At 41.5% G+C, this 17,035-nt stretch overlaps 1 protein-coding gene across 3 annotated transcripts in view; it reads left to right on the top strand.

Annotated features, from left to right (window-relative positions):
• The first annotated feature begins 806 nt into the window (after positions 1-806).
• cadm2a (cell adhesion molecule 2a) overlaps positions 807-17,035 on the top strand; it is a 290,934-nt gene continuing 274,705 nt past the window's right edge. For 2 of the 3 annotated variants that reach the window (XM_033641073.2, XM_033641057.2), the window contains exon 1: positions 807-1,247. In XM_033641073.2, the coding sequence (XP_033496964.1) occupies positions 1,187-1,247 (61 nt within the window). In that variant the 5' untranslated portion in view covers positions 807-1,186. The remainder of the gene's footprint in view (positions 1,248-17,035) is intronic. The other variant, XM_033641065.2, reaches the window with a different exon arrangement.

The raw sequence follows: 17,035 nt of genomic DNA, 5'->3' as shown, positions 1-17,035 counted from the left end.
GTCAGATGAGTGACAGCAGGTTTCTACGTAGCCTTCCACAATTTGTTTGTCTTCGCCAAAACTCTTGCTCTTGCAGTTTTACAGCATCCAAATTATTTATGATAAATGTAGTGTATTTATTTTGCTTTAGATGAGGTATTTGCACGACTCGTTTCAGCTTCTCACTTCTCGAGAGACTTTATTTTGGCATGTATGTTTGTGTGCATAAGTGTGTTAGTGTCTATTTGTGAAGCAGTATATTTATACGTTTTACATTCCTTTATTTTTATTGTAAAAACAGATAAAAGTAAAATAAAACAAGTTATTCAGATGCGGGGAAAGATATGATACGATACCATATGATACGATTGGATACGATACAATACAATAAAACAGAACTTTCTTCATCCTCAGGGAATTTGCTGTGCTGTAATTGTGGTACAAACTAGGAAAGAGTGCAGATATAAAGAATTAGCAAGTACAAGATATTAATAAATTGTCCCATTTTCCCAAGAACAGTTCAATTTAGGACTTTTCCATGTATTTGTGTCATTATATTGATTAAGCTTTTGGCTTTTTCATGGAAAGAGAGCATGGACTCACTCCACTGGCCTTTTTTTCTGTTCAGACTCTTCCTGGTGTTTTGAAACATTGAGTCTAAAAACCAGTTGAAATTGATATTTTTTGCAGTGTGTCTCACGCGCTTACCCCTCTCCTGTTCCCCACCCCCCACTTCGATTCGTGATTGGTTCGCCTTCCATGTCCGTCAAAGCTGTGTGGGCGGGACTCAAACAATCCACTCGTGCTCCCTGCGCTGTGGATTGTGCGCCACAGCAGACCAAGAGCGGGGCAGGCAGTAGTACAGCAGCGGCAGCATCTACTGTGTGACCGGAGGACGAGTGCTCTCACTCCCTGTGGTTTACTGCTGTTGTTCAGAGTCCCGTGAACTGAGCCTGCACCTTACCGCTGGTGCATCACTGAAATTCTTTTTTTGAGCAGCGAAAACATTTTATCTAAAACAACACAGTCTCCGGGTCGCGAAGTCGGTTGTGTCAACCCCTTTTCCCCGAGACGCACAAAAGACGCACTCCCAAGTCCACCTGGATAGCTGCTGACAAAGCCGTCCGGTCCGCTTCGAGCTCCAGTGGAGAGAGACGGTGAGGAGAAGTTAGCGCGGAAGGCAAGAGCAAGAAACACAGAAGGCAGGATGAATCTCAAGAGTCATTTGATTTTCACCCTCTACACTATTTATGGGATTCTTCTGAAAGGTGAGTCTGGGACGAGTGGTGCGTACGTGTTGTTGTTGTTTTTTTTTTTTTTGCGTGTACGTGCTTTATGTGTGTGTGTGTGTGTGTGTACGCGCGCATGTTACAGGCCAGCAGCAGGGCAGGATGAAGGAGCAGGACGCGGGTCCTGGCAGAAAGATGCGGAGCTCTCTCTCACACAGGGTTTTTCATTCTCAAGTGCAGTGTGCGTCTGTGCCTGCGCGCGTGTGTACGTGCGTTGAATGTACGTGCGTATGCAAACGTGCGTGATGTGAGACAGAGGAGAGGGAGAGAGGGAGCTTGTCCTGTAACATTGGGGATCTCTTGGATGGTAATGTTCAGGAATGAGGGGGATCCTTTTTTCTTAATTGTGTGCTCAGGACGCGACTTGAGCGCTGGCTTTGCAGCCATACACACTGGTGCGTCTCCTGCGTCTGCGATGTGTTATGCCCCGTGCATGAGTGGCAATGAAAAGAAAAAAAAAAACGAGCCCGCTAGGGAGACACACCTCAACATGAAGTAACCAGCCCCGCGGTTGTTTCTGACTTGCAGTACTTGGATGAGTCACGGAGACACTGGCAGCGTTTTACGCACGTTTGATGCTGCTGATTACGGCAGCGTTAGAGACTCACAGTCATGCAGAGCATTTTGATTCCAGAAAATCTGTTTTTGTTTTGTTCTCTGTTACGATTTTGACTTATGGTTCTTCTGCGCAGGTGTGGTGTCTGTGGCTAGTGCGCACAGTCAGCTCCGGTGTGTTGTATGCCTGCATGAGGTTTAAAGGAAGGCTGTTGTCAATAACCTCAGACGAGTTGTGGGAACAGGTGTACAGGCCTGATGGAAATGACTCCGTTTATCTTTTAATTCTGAAAAGTTTATTTCCCGGTATTGTAGATGATTATATTAAGATCATTCTTCCTCCTATATGGCACCAGAAATTTCTGAGCTTTTACCCTCTATGATGAAAACCATCTTGGCTGACCTCAATTAAATATAAATATTATTCTGATCTCGATACTGTTTGTGATAATTACACAGTGAACAGCTCTCAGGGGTGTTTACACCACAGAGGACTGAATGTAAAGATGAGAGGAGTTAAGGTGACATTGGGGGTCAAGGTCACAGTGGATTGCGCACCCCTGTTTCTAAATGGTAAATGGCAAAGAGACTATCTGCATTTATATAGCGCTTTTCTGCTGTTATAATTTGCCTCCCATTTACCATTCACAAACCCATTCATACACCAATGGTGGCGGAGCTGCCATGCAGGTGCTGGCTTGCCCATCAAGAGCAACTTTGTAAGACATGCACTCAAATAGACCTTGAATACAATAACATAAAATGAAAATGAAAGAAGAAAAAGCTTTTGCTGAAACTGCAACCATATTAATCTTTTTAGGTTTCTTTTATGCTCATATTTCTAACCGCTTAGTGTCTTAAACAGCTAAATGGGCAAGTAACAACAGATTAGAGGATTGTGGAAATTAAATCTGGGGCTACAATCGTTTGATGATTATATGATCAGTGAATGCAACTATGATTTATCATACCTCAAGCGAGAATCTGACTATTAGAAAACTTGGTGCCAACATCAGGCTCATATTTTGATGATTGCATACCACAATTTGTGCACTGTTGAATCATTTTTCTCTCAGAATACTTCCACTTTTAACAAACCTGATAGAAAGTCGCAAGAGTACAACCCAGTGGTGCTGTGTGTGGTAATTTCTCAGTACATTTTAAACACAGGGTAGAAAATAATGTCAAGTACTGGATGGCATTCAAGCCTCAAGGCAGTTAATCAACAAACATATAACAATTTTCCTGTTTATGTGAGAATTTAAGACGCTTTTTCTTGAGTTTCTGGACTGGTACATTCATGCTGTGTACAACAATGGCAGGAGGGTGGTAGATTTACTCCGAAACAACTGTCAGTCTAACAGCAGGGCCGCATATGCCACGCAGAGCTTTGGTTTTGTGATGTAAAGTCCACTTTATTCCCCTCAAATCATATCAAGATATATTTAAGGCGTTTGATAACACATTTATTAACATGAAAGTCTTGGCTTTAAGTGCCGTTTTCCACACGAGTACATGAAAAATCCCAAATGAGAGATGATTTGTGCTTGATTCCCCTGATCATTTGTTGTTGTCTCTTTGAGGTGTGTGTGCATATGAGACAGAGTGAGTGAAGGCAGTCCTTCCTTAATAACCTGACATGATTAACGCCATTCTTGACTTAAGGAATTGGTATGTAATTAGGTATCTTAGGGTATCTGGTATATCTGACAGCTCACACTGCAGCATTTATTGATGTTCCAGGGCCTTTCTTTTTCCTCTCTATTCTCCTTAGGGCGGCACACTCATTATGTGAGTGTGTGTGTTCTTGTGTGTGTGCGTGTGTTTGCATATATCCCTGCAAAAGTGTGCCATGTTTGTATAGCTTATGTCAGAAGAGAGGTCTAAGCAAAGACATAATCGTGCCTGTAGCAGCAGAGTGCACGTCAGGGCTCATTTTTATGTGTGGCTCCCCACCACACACCCTCACATCAGTCTCTTACTCTCGCTTCCTCTCTCTGCCTAACCCTGAAGAGGATAATGCTAGGCTGCTTGATTTGAACAGTCATCTCGCGGTGCAAGACCTATTATTGTATAGGTTCCACACAGCGGGCGGGTCAGCCTCCTCCTGAATGAAGTCTATCTAGCCCAAGCCATATCCGCGCTCTGTAAATGACAGCTGTTTCAGCCCCTCTGGCCCGGTGCCAGCTGGCATCAAGAGATCCAGACACACCGAATCTCTGTCATCGACTAGACCTGCGCCGTATATAGTGTGAACGTGAAGTGTTGTGATGGAGGTTGTTGTTTACCAACAGCCCGAGTTGTTAACATATTATCCAGTGTGTCTCATGTGCCCAATGCCGGAGCCAGAGAAAACAGCCTGTTATGCAAATGGACCTCTTACGTAAGAGCTCGGGGCTGAGCGGCAGGCGAGGGGAGATAGAGGCAAGAGAGCGACAGAGAAAGAGGGAGATGTTCTAGAATAGAGGAGTTGGAGTGATGTGGGAGGAGAGGTGTGGAGGAGGAATGTGCAATCTCCTCAGCGAAAGTGTGCGATATGTGCACTAGCAGTTGTTTGCCATTTGGATGGCTGTTTATCTCCGCTGCTCTGTCTGTTTCCTGGTAGTCTGTCTGTTTTTGAACTCTGATCTTGCTAGCCTAAATACAAACCCCCCTGCTGAGGGATGTGTTTATCCCCGCAGTGAGTCTAAGCCGCTGAAGGCTGACCCTCCGTCCCTCTGTACTTCCGTCCATTCCTCCCTCACTTCATCCTCCCATCCTGGTGTGGAGCTTTGTACCACAGCAGCGTGGGAAAGCTTCTGATAACAAGCGGCCCTGTGTGTGTGTTTGCAGAGCCACTGATTACACGGGAGAAACGAGATGTTCTCTCTTTTCTTGCCTGCTTGCACCCGCCCTACCACTTCTGTGTGTTTGCGAGCGTGTTCATTTTCATGGACATGCTTTGACGGGTGGAACATGTGAGGTGCTCTGTAGCTTATACCGATGCCATGAAGCTTCAATGCAGAGAATCCTCAGTAGGGCAGCGCTGGCTCGATGTGCATCACACAGACACACACACGGAGCTCCACTGTGGATTCATTGCTGCTCTGCCAAGGGATTTCCCATGATCAAAGCCAGTCTTTTGTTAGTCCAGGTGTTAAAAAAAGTTAAAACAGAGAGGAGGAGGAGGCTGGAGGGGAACGTGGTGGGATTCAGAGCTTACAAGCTCTTCATGGCAGAGCAGAAATGTGCTTCACCAGAACTGCTCCAGAAACACTGCCAGTGAACCTACCAACTGTTCCAACTCTTTCTCATATCAGTAAACATTTGGGGCAGGTTTTTTCCTTGGGAATGCACAGCCGTGACAAGTTAAATACAGACGCTCTTACAGTGTGTTTAGACATAGAGATAAAATGAGGCAAGAAGAGGCAGGAGGCCAGTCATTGTTAAGCTTAATACACATGTAGTAGCAGATGGTAGGAGATTCAGAAGTGGCAATAACCGAACCTAGCAAGACACCATGAAAGTGAAAAGTTTTAAGCTTCATGCAAATGTACTCCCAGCTTAGCTCCCAAACTAGCCTTTTGTAATCCATGAGGCTTTTATGAGCCTACACCAAATGACACAGCATACCAGACAGATCAGGCAGCATTGTTTTACTACACCAGTCTAGTAGTATTAGATATGGAAAGGTGAGGAAGATTTTAACAAGCAAATATTTCCTTCAGAACACAACAGCAGTAAATAGAGATGGGCATAGGATTTTGTTGATGCTGATATCGATACTGATATTTGTATTCATACTGCTCTCAATAATTTGGTACAAAAGGTAAAGACATGACATGAAAAGATGTAAAAGATTCAACAGTTGTATATAATGAGGGAGGAGCTATTGCTACAAATGTCTGGTGGAGATATGCTGTAATGCTGCTTCATTACCAGAAGATAAACTTAGAAACTGCCATAGAGCTGAGGTCCTTGAGTTTCTCAGAAGTGAACAAAAAAAGATGACAAAGCCTTGTCAGCCATGACTGGCGAGCACAGACTCTAAACATGCAGTTATGCAATGTCACATGTAATCACCTGACGCAGCAGCTTTGTCATCATTAGGGGAAGGTTAGAAATTTGAAAATGCCAGCTATCTAAGAATGAATAAATGATACATATATCAATGGCAGCAGAGTTTTTCCAGGAGCTTATGTATATTTTGCAACTGACCAGTCAGGAACCTGTACAAATTTAGTGCCAGTTCTCAATACCCATCCCGAGCAGTAAATGAACTAACTTGTCAAGCACCAGTAATGTATTATCATAGGCCTGGTCCTCTTTGCCATAGTGGCAACCTCAGAAAACACCTGCCAAATCTGAGCACTATGTTGAAATTATTGTATGTGCTCACTGCTAAATATTCCCCAAAGCTACAGATTCAGAGAGGCCAGATTCAGCTTGCCTGTGTGAACACACACGACTGTGTCTCCTGAGAATATGACCTTACAGCATGTCAGCAGCTGAGGTTTCATACTTAACTTCTAGCTCTCCCCATTGTGTGGGGACACATACACATCACCTTAGCTTTAAAGCAGTCACTCAGTCAGTTGACTGAAGTCTGCAGCAAAGGGCTTGACTGATCCTGGCAAGAATCTCCTGAAAATAGAATAAATACTCTGTAGAGTAATTGGCTGTGTGATGGCAATGACGCACCATCACAGGTGGTTGCGTTAATCACTGCACATTTGAAGCATGCAAATCTAAAAACATCTATAATTGCGTTGTCAGGCTTAAATTCAAGAACATGTCACATTTATAAGATAGAAATTCCAATAAATAATATGTTATTTTACTGATAGTAATCACATGTTGGGGATGCTGCGAGCTAATAGCTTCCTGGTTACAAATACAGAATGTGTCAACTACATTTCTAATCTGCAAATTAACATTTTTTTTGTGGAGAATCAATGCAGAGTAAATGTAGATTTTTGTTCTGGCATCAAGGCTGTGTTTCATATTTCTTAGGCAGAGCGGAATTTAAAGCCAGCCCAGAGCGAGAGTAGGGAGAGATGAAATACAGCCTCCCATGGAGAACGGGGAGACTGTGAGCCCACAGGTGGATTTGGCTGCAACAGCAGCGGCAGCAGACAGCGAGTTTGCACCCTAAATAGACCTCCCAGTAGGTGAAAAAGTGTGCAAGCTCTGCTAACATATCAGCTGATGGGGCTTTTCTTCAAAGTTAACATGTAGCTATTTTTGTATACAAGTCAGAATATGAACTAATGTGCATTTATCGGTGTGAGACTCGTGATAATAAAATACCCTTCACAGTTAGAAACAGGTGCTGGGGGTTGTATAGGGTGCTCATATTTATAAATAACCTGCCCTGCACTAGCACTGATTTGATAAGACGTATAATTCTCGTAGTGAAACTTTGGGATTTGTATGATTTTTGGAGAACTTATCTGGTACGTCTTGATTGACAGGCAAACGTCCCCCATGTTTGGCTTCTTTTGTTTGAGTCAGACTTCAGCGATCAGATATAATCTCCCCACACAAATTTCACACAAGCACATACATTGGCAGAGACATAGACTGTGTTATTGGGTGAAAGTGCATGAGTCTGTGTGTACGCGTGCACGCATATGTGATGTCTGTATTAGCATTGAATTCCAGAGGATTAGTGAGAGGCTAATCTGAAGTCTCCAGTCTTTGACAAGCCATGTGTCACTAATCTCAAACACTCTGGAATAAAGAGACACAAACACAATCACCTTTTGGATTAAAACTCTCCAAACACAGGATGTTCTAATCAAAATCTTTTACCCAAACCAAGAAAATGGCAAAAGAAGGTTCAAATTTAAGGAAGAAAGGCCTCTCTTTCTGTCATACACACATGTATGCATACTTGCAAATGAGCAAAAAAAAAAAAGATTTGACGTGCACTTTCAGTTGATCCTAATGTGCTCTACAAGTTCATATATTGTCCCCTCTCTTAACAACTCTTAGCCTAGATAATGTTCTTTTTATGTTGTGTGCCCTTTCATCTGACAGCTTCTTTTCATGCAATTCCCCAAAGGCTGGAGTCTGGAGACTTGGTAGTACATGTTACAGTAATCATTTTCTTCAACAGAGATAAAGATATGGACAGCCGTGACTCTCCCTTCTCCCTCAGCTCTTCTGCCCCAACTCTGATATTGTTTGGGGACTCTGTGTCTGTTCTTGACAGAAATGAATTCAGCCAAAGCAAAGTCGGCCCATATTGTGTACAGTAACGTTCTCACACACACAGCCATATGTGTACACCAAAAACAGACACCGGCGCAAATACACATGCACGCTTATGCACACAAAAACTCAGCAGTGTAAAGGAACAGCAGTGAGAAAACAGCAGACACACATTTTGTTTTCAGGGACTGCATTTACTGGATAAAACACGAGATGACGCCTAAAAATTGTGGCATTTTTTGACTTTATCGTTGCTGTTTTTGGCCTGATGTCAGACAGAATTGTCAACTTGGTACACTTTGTTTCCAACTTCAGTCTAACATTGCGTCCACTCTAGCCAATTTCCACAGGAGAAGGGGATTCAATTTTTCCTAACCATTCACTAGATAGTCCCTCTAGGATTCTGTGGGCAGTTTTTGGGATTGTTGCAGTCTAAAAAGCTTGAGTCCTGCCTGTGATACATGTTGCAATGACTTTGGGCTTGTTTGGCAATAAAATTGCGGAGGCGAGCGAAGTTTGAAAGAATAGTTGCAATGCTGAATCTATTTGTTAGGTTGTGTGAGGGACAATCAGCTGTTGCTGCTGTTTGACGCAGCTCTGAAGGATTGTCACTGTGAGACGCTCTCTTCCTCCTCTCTCTGCCCGGTTAGCACAAGAAAACACAGTAACAGTTGCTAAAATCTGACAACAAGCCATAAAACGGTCCCAACAATCTCACACCATCATCAAATGGGCTTGACTTTGTCATTAAACATGTTGGGTAACATTAGCTATGTGATGCTAACAGTTAGCCCTGCCACTGTGTATGTGACTCTGTCCCAGGGGCAGCGCTCACACTCCCACAGCAGTAGTCTCATGATAAACACAGAGACAGTGGGACAAGGAAGGGCTGAGTAAATCAATACGCTGCACTCAGTTCTACAATGAAGTGAGATTTCACCTGTTTTAAATAATAAATATGAAAAAATGCAGCGATTTGTCAAAATTGTAAGGTTGTGCATGATTTATGGGAATTGGCTGAATTTGCGTTAATGGTTCCAGTTGCAACATCACAACATCCTGGAGGGACTTAATGGAGACCAACCTATTCGTCTGAATCCAATGTAATTGAAAGTCCACACTGATTCATAGCCATGCCAATGTGCTGGTTTTGCCAGGGTTTTAAGAGTGGTACTGAGTCCAGTCAAACAAAGTATGATGTCAGGCGATACAGAGAAGACATGCCAGTTTAGAACAGCCTCGTCTATCTTGTCTATAGTGGTCGCAGTTGTTGTTTTGACTCCTCGTTATTTCTGGTGCACAACTTGACAATGCTTGGCAACAGCTTGACAATGATGTTAGTCCAGCTGATGGCGCTGATTGCTGATCATTAGTACCACCTACAGCACTCATTGAAACAATTGTATTTCAACTGAGAAACCGCTGTTTCATGTCACGATGCCAGACGAATCAGTCAATTTGGTGGAGTGGGCGGATAAAAAAGTCTGGACCCAGACAAGCCATTTTTATAACCCAGATTCAGAGATATCTTTCTCTGTTCACACACACAGACATATACTTCTTAGTCAAATCAGGGTTGACAGGAAGGGTAAATTCACAGGGAATGTGTTGAAAATGTTGAAGAGCAAAAGCAGAATGGAGAAGAAAGAGATACAGCTGTTTTCTCCAGGCCCTACGAACTCTTCTCACACTGCAAAAAAAAGCATTATTGTATGTTTAGCCCAAGGTCCATTGAAGGGAAACTCCAGTTAGTTAATAAACAGGAAATGAACCTACATTCACTGAAAATCGCACAGGTGCTCCCCTAGTCACTATTCATATTTGTCCAAATCACCACTGTTATTCCATAAAGTAATCCTTAAAATGAGCTGCATCCCTCTTTAATGACAGTGCTCATGTCCTCCTAATGGCTATTACACATTTCTAATGGATACTCATACTTGTTAATTTCTCATTGCTTTAATTTTGTTTTAAACTGGCTTCAAAATGTGCATAAGTCGTTCCATATGTGTGCTTCGTTTTAATGTTATGGTTCTTTAATATCGTGCAAAGCCTTGATTTAGTGCTTAATTGCTTAACTTGTACTTAAACAATAACACTATGGAATTATGTCATGATACTAATTGAAAAGCAGGATTTACTGCATCCACAAATACAGATCTATGCACTTGTTTTAGCATCGCGGTCTCAAAGGAAGCCTAGAAGTTGCTAAAGCTAATTGAAATATAATTCCCCAAAGACACATGTTCATGTTAATTGACTTTCTGTGTGGGTCTGTGTTTGTGTATGTGTGTGTGTGTGCATTTGAGTGTGTATGCGTGTATGTTTTTGTATTCATATTATCGCCAGAAGTCACTTTCTAGTCCCTTGTCTAATCACCAGCTTGAGGGTCCCCACACATCTTAATTCAGTGTTTGAAAGCTATTAGACACTCTTTTGCATGAGCACCATTTCTAAACGCATCTAATGTAGCGAAATTATGCAGTTAGAATCCACTGATGTTGTCTTAAACTTAAATTGAGGCGGTTCTTCCATTGTGGTTGCTGCACACCGTAAATCAAAGCAATTTTTACCGCCGTGTTGTTTCAGTTCTTACATCTCAGGCAAGTGGTAATGTGCAGAACAATAGGGCTTTAGATGGGAGAAAATGAAGGATCTTTGCAAGACTGCGTCGGTGTGTGTGTGTGTGTGTGTGTGTGTGTGTGTGTGCACAGGTTTCGGTGTACGTTTCCGTGTGAAAGTACAGAGATCACACGTTATGTTTAAAGCCTGTAATTAAAACTACAGGTGTGAAATTTCAGCCAATTGACAAGGTTTCACACCCCTACCTGTGTTAGCAGACATGCATACATAGAATTAACCATTAACATTAAAGCCTGTTTCTGTGCTGCTTAATACAATTAAAGCTTTGACCATAACCTCAGAGTTGCAAACTGAATAGACATTCACAAGAGGTTTCTTTGGTGTGTTGGTCAAAGTTCCCTCTTGATCTGTGTAAATGCAGGTGTAAAGTAAATCATGTATTTACACATAAACAGGGTAGGGGTGTGAATTTCTTGGCAACGATGCTTGTTGATGCATCAAAACTATGTTTATTTCCATACAGGCCTGTCACAGATATTATGTTAGTGACTTATCAAGGTCAGAAATATGACCCATATCATTTCCATATACTGCATGATATTGCGCTTGTGTTCACATGTGTTTGTTAACATAAGAATGTCACCAAAACTTGGACACTAAGGATGTACCATATCATCTCATTCACGATAATACTGGTATAATTGTAATTATGATATGACACATTCATATTGTAATACTCAATATTTCGACTTGTTGACACATTGACGTCATTCTGTTACCCACGGCAACAAGCATGGCTGAAAGCAAAATTATTACAGACTCCGCGGTGGTTCCAAAAAGAGGAGCAGCTTCAGCAGTGTGGAATTAACTGTGGTGTCCTGAATGTTTTATGAACAGCCCCGGACTTCTCAGACTCTTCTAGCGAGTTATTGCTCAGCGGGAACTCATTCAGCGGCTCCTCTGGCAGCAGCACAGCGTCTCTCCCTCTTTTTTCTCGCCATGTGCACACTAGAGTTGGTGTCATCAAGTGATTTTGTCATAAACCTTTGGTAATGTAAACCTATGTGACTCTCGCGGCTCGACCAAAAACTACATATGTGAATGTGCGATAGTTGTGGTATCGTAACAGCCTGTCACAGGTTACAGCGTGATGATTAGAGGAGAAATGGCAGAGCATACATTGCCTGTTGATTTATATATATATATATATATATATATATATACAGTACAGGCCAAAAGTTTGGACACACCTTCTCATTCAATGCGTTTTCTTTATTTTCATGACTATTTACATTGTAGATTCTCACTGAAGGCATCAAAACTATGAATGAACACATGTGGAGTTATGTACTTAACAAAAAAAGGTGAAATAACTGAAAACATGTTTTATATTCTAGTTTCTTCAAAATAGCCACCCTTTGCTCTGATTACTGCTTTGCACACTCTTGGCATTCTCTCCATGAGCTTCAAGAGGTAGTCACCTGAAATGGTTTTCCAACAGTCTTGAAGGAGTTCCCAGAGGTGTTTAGCACTTGTTGGCCCCTTTGCCTTCACTCTGCGGTCCAGCTCACCCCAAACCATCTGGATTGGGTTCAGGTCCGGTGACTGTGGAGGCCAGGTCATCTGCCGCAGCACTCCATCACTCTCCTTCTTGGTCAAATAGTCCTTACACAGCCTGGAGGTGTGTTTGGGGTCATTGTCCTGTTGAAAAATAAATGATCGTCCAACTAAACGCAAACCGGATGGGATGGCATGTCGCTGCAGGATGCTGTGGTAGCCATGCTGGTTCAGTGTGCCTTCAATTTTGAATAAATCCCCAACAGTGTCACCAGCAAAACACCCCCACACCATCACACCTCCTCCTCCATGCTTCACAGTGGGAACCAGGCATGTGGAATCCATCCGTTCACCTTTTCTGCGTCTCACAAAGACACGGCGGTTGGAACCAAAGATCTCAAATTTGGACTCATCAGACCAAAGCACAGATTTCCACTGGTCTAATGTCCATTCCTTGTGTTTCTTGGCCCAAACAAATCTCTTCTGCTTGTTGCCTCTCCTTAGCAGTGGTTTCCTAGCAGCTATTTGACCATGAAGGCCTGATTGGCGCAGTCTCCTCTTAACAGTTGTTCTAGAGATGGGTCTGCTGCTAGAACTCTGTGTGGCATTCATCTGGTCTCTGATCTGAGCTGCTGTTAACTTGCCATTTCTGAGGCTGGTGACTCGGATGAACTTATCCTCAGAAGCAGAGGTGACTCTTGGTCTTCCTTTCCTGGGTCGGTCCTCATGTGTGCCAGTTTCGTTGTAGTGCTTGATGGTTTTTGCGACTCCACTTGGGGACACATTTAAAGTTTTTGCAATTTTCCGGACTGACTGACCTTCATTTCTTAAAGTAATGATGGCCACTCATTTTTCTTTAGTTAGCTGATTGGTTCTTGCCATAATATGAATTTTAACAGTTGTCCAATAGGGCTGTCGGCTGTGTATTAACCTGACTTGTGCACAACACAACTGATGGTCCCAACCCCATTGATAAAGCAAGAAATTCCACTAATTAACCCTGATAAGGCACACCTGTGAAGTGGAAACCATTTCAGGTGACTACCTCTTGAAGCTCATCGAGAGAATGCCAAGAGTGTGCAAAGCAGTAATCAGAGCAAAGGGTGGCTATTTTGAAGAAACTAGAATATAAAACATGTTTTCAGTTATTTCACCTTTTTTTGTTAAGTACATAACTCCACATGTGTTCATTCATAGTTTTGATGCCTTCAGTGAGAATCTACAATGTAAATAGTCATGAAAATAAAGAAAATGCATTGAATGAGAAGGTGTGTCCAAACTTTTGGCCTGTACTGTATATATGTATAGATCCCAGGGTACATTTTTTGTATTTGGAAACTGTTTAAATTTGTAATTTGTGGTAGATTTTAAGTGGTTGTCTATTAATATTGTATACAGAATGTGAATCTCACTCTGTGTTACTGTTGTTGTTTACAAACTAAAGAAATGAGAGATAACTATTGATAAGTTTTTACTAAATATTTAAGTGCAAATGATTGATGATTTATCACTTATTTTGTTGCAAAATTTTCTTAAATTGATAATAATTTTTTTTTTTTTTTTTACTAATTTGTCATAGTATCAGGAATACCATAATCCTAAAAATATCGTGATATTATTTTATAGCCATATAACCCACCCCTACTGGACACAGTGCCTAAGCTGAATGAACAGAAAAACATTATGCTGAGACATGTTTTGCTGTCTTTTCTGTCAAATTAGACGTTTATTGCTCTTTGAAATTATGTACCTGCATTATTAAGCTTTTATTATTATATCAGTGGTATAAAATGGTGTTTAAATGATATTAATACAGTTTATTGAAGTTATTTCTAGGATAATATGTGCAATATATGCATGTTTCTATACATTATTTATTTATTTTTTACTGTGTGACTACTTACTGCTTTAAAACATATTAGTAGTAAAAAATGGAAGCTTAGAATGTAAACACTATGCACACGTTGAGAACTGTGTTTTTATTTTATAATTATTGACTTTTCTGTATTGAGACATCTTTTGAGAGAGAATTGCGATGCATCTAGGAATCAATTTATTCCTCCACCTGTATATAGTGACCAGATATCTCCGCTCCTCTCTGTGCGGTTCTGCTGTCATACTGCATGATGTCTTCCAATCAATTGTGCTTAGTGTCATCTGTATTTTTTCCGCCACTTTGGATCCTGTTTCTAAGGAGAATTCCAAAATCCTATATTGGTTCTAAGTTTGGAGTCTGGCCGCTTTTCTGTGTAAAGATTGCTCCAGGCCTGTTGTAGAGGGGAGGGAAGATGGAGTCAAGTGAGACAATTTATAACAGTTAAAAACCAAATGAACTGAGACCCTTGGCTTGGGTGAGCGAGCGGCAGCATACATAATGCGCCTTAGGGATTTCTTCTCGACACACATTGTGCTGTGTGTGTGCGTGTGTGTGTCCAAGCTAGCAAACACATAGCACGCAGAAACACACAGCACCCTCCACCATCTGTCTCTGTTTGCCACATTGCAAATCCATTATATGCTACACAACATTATTCCCCCCATCCTAAGTGGCACACACCCCTGAGCTTACTTTCACTATCCTACTCAGTGGAACGGTGACAATTTGCCACCACATACACATCTTTGTTAAAGATGCTGTGGCATGTTTCCAGCTGGATTTTAATACATATTTTCATGCTCCATTTGCATTTTTTGTAAGTTGGTGTTTAGCATTGATGCTCTGAGATTTTACAAGCCTGCTTGCTTGTTCCTGCTGCTTCATGTGCGGATTTGTGTGATTTTTTTTTTTTCCCAACTCTTCCCCGTTGAACTGTCACTAGACTTTAATAATAATACCACCTCCAGAATTATTTTTTTTTTTTGCATTTTGGCAGACAGATTTAACACACACACACACACACACACATGCACACACACTGCATGAATCTGGCTAAGGTTTGGCTCAGTAGTTTTATAGCTAACTCATCTCCACTTCTAATCAAAATGCTTCCCCAGCTCTGAACCTCCTGCTGAGGAAACAAAGAAGTTATTATGTTTTTAAATGGTCTCCAATTACGGGTAATTTCACCGCCTATCTTAAAGCTATTTGCTTTTCTCTCACTTCGCTCCGGCTGGGTAGAGCAAGCATTGTGCTATGCAAAAACAACGATGAGACAAGTTAGACATAGAGCAGATGCATTCTTTTGGAAAGCAGAATGGCCTGCCTGTCTTTGCACTCCCTCTCTGTCTCTCCTCATCTCTTATCATTAGAAATGGGAAACACAGTTAACTCAATTCCTCCTTTATCTTCCTCATTAGTGTTTGTCTCACAGTGCACTCAATTACTCAGTCCATCACTCCCCTTTACCCACAAGTCAAAAGCTTCCACTGGCTGAAGTGAGTCAGAATTCTCATGTAGTTACAATCCAGTGAGACTCATTAGCGTATAGTGAGTGATGCCAAAATTGTACATTCATGCGTTAAATGTAAACATTTGTGGGGTTCACAGGGCTTCCTCTATGCTTTAAGAACAATGTCAGTATAGTCTGGTCAGTTAGCCTGGTGCTACATTTCTATCCTTGCATAACCTTTACACTGCTAGTCAGAGCCGCACTGCTGTCGCCTTTTACAGTTTTAAATGTTGATCTAAAGCCCACCTGGGAAGTGCATTTAATACATCTGGATTAGTTTTGATGGATTGTATTTCAGTTATAACCTTGCCTTTATGTTTCAGCTTTTGGCAGCAGTCTTTTTTTTAGATTGTTTGACATTTCAGTAATAACAGCCTTTTTTTTCACTAGAGAATTTCACGGCACATATTTTCTTTTTTTTTTTAAATTTATATTGCTCCTGATAGAATTCTTGTAACAGCTCTTATTATCTAGTCATTTCATATCCAACGTAGAAGGGCATTCAGAGAGCGCAGACCTCCACCATGACAAAGTGCCTCATCTTGCAATGTTAATGAAAGTGAAAGAATAATTGATGTATCTACCCTGTGATTTGGATTTGCTCCAAAATTTAATGTTATTCTGTGCAGGATTTTCCTAAAAAACAGTGTCAACTCATACAAACTGAATCCCATTCAAGCATCACTTGCGACCCACTAGAAGTGTATGGCAGTTATCTGCATAGACCCTGCCCTCTGCCTGTATTTTATTATTTCTTCTTATTTTGCTATGATCGGGACGTTCCAGGGCACAGTGTGCAGGTGAGGGTATTTATATAAACTGAGCAACCAGCACTTGGACCGTAAGCAGCGTGCATCCAAGAGGAAGCTATGAAAATCACACACACAGTCCCCAAGAAAATGCAAACATAGCAAGGTGAAATGCCTAGTGGAATGACTCTGGGTTGGCTTTCACTTTTACTATCGGTTTTACAAACAGTAACTGAAAGTTCCTGCAAAGTATACCTTTAATGGATTCTTCCTTGGCCCACGCTAGACCCTTTCATAAAGTTTCATGAAAATCAGGCAAGTAGTTTTTCTGTAATCCTGCTGACAGATGAACAGACAGACCAAATTGAGCGAGCAGCTAATTTATGAGAATTTTGTAGATTTTTTTTTTTTTTTTATTTATGAGACACTAAAGGTCTTATGTGACGTTTGCATTTTGAGACTGCAACTATATTTTTCTCTTTCTCACCGCGTCCCTATCTCCCTTTGCAAATTCATGCTATGGCTACAATCCCAGACTAGCTTGCCAACATGCTAATGCTGCTGTATGTGTATCCAGTTCAAATGGACCAGCTAATGCTAATCTCTGCTAATCCTCTGAGAAGCACCCTCAGAGCAACATTATAATGCCACTATGTAGTTGAGACGGATAGTGGAGGAGAGGGGACAACAAAATGGTGAATGGAGATATCAGCATAGCAAATATTAAATCATAACAGCG

Source organism: Epinephelus lanceolatus, chromosome 11 (assembly GCF_041903045.1).
Source record: "Epinephelus lanceolatus isolate andai-2023 chromosome 11, ASM4190304v1, whole genome shotgun sequence".
Taxonomy (NCBI): Eukaryota; Metazoa; Chordata; class Actinopteri; order Perciformes; family Serranidae; genus Epinephelus; species Epinephelus lanceolatus.
This window is presented reverse-complemented; position numbering and strand designations above follow the sequence as displayed.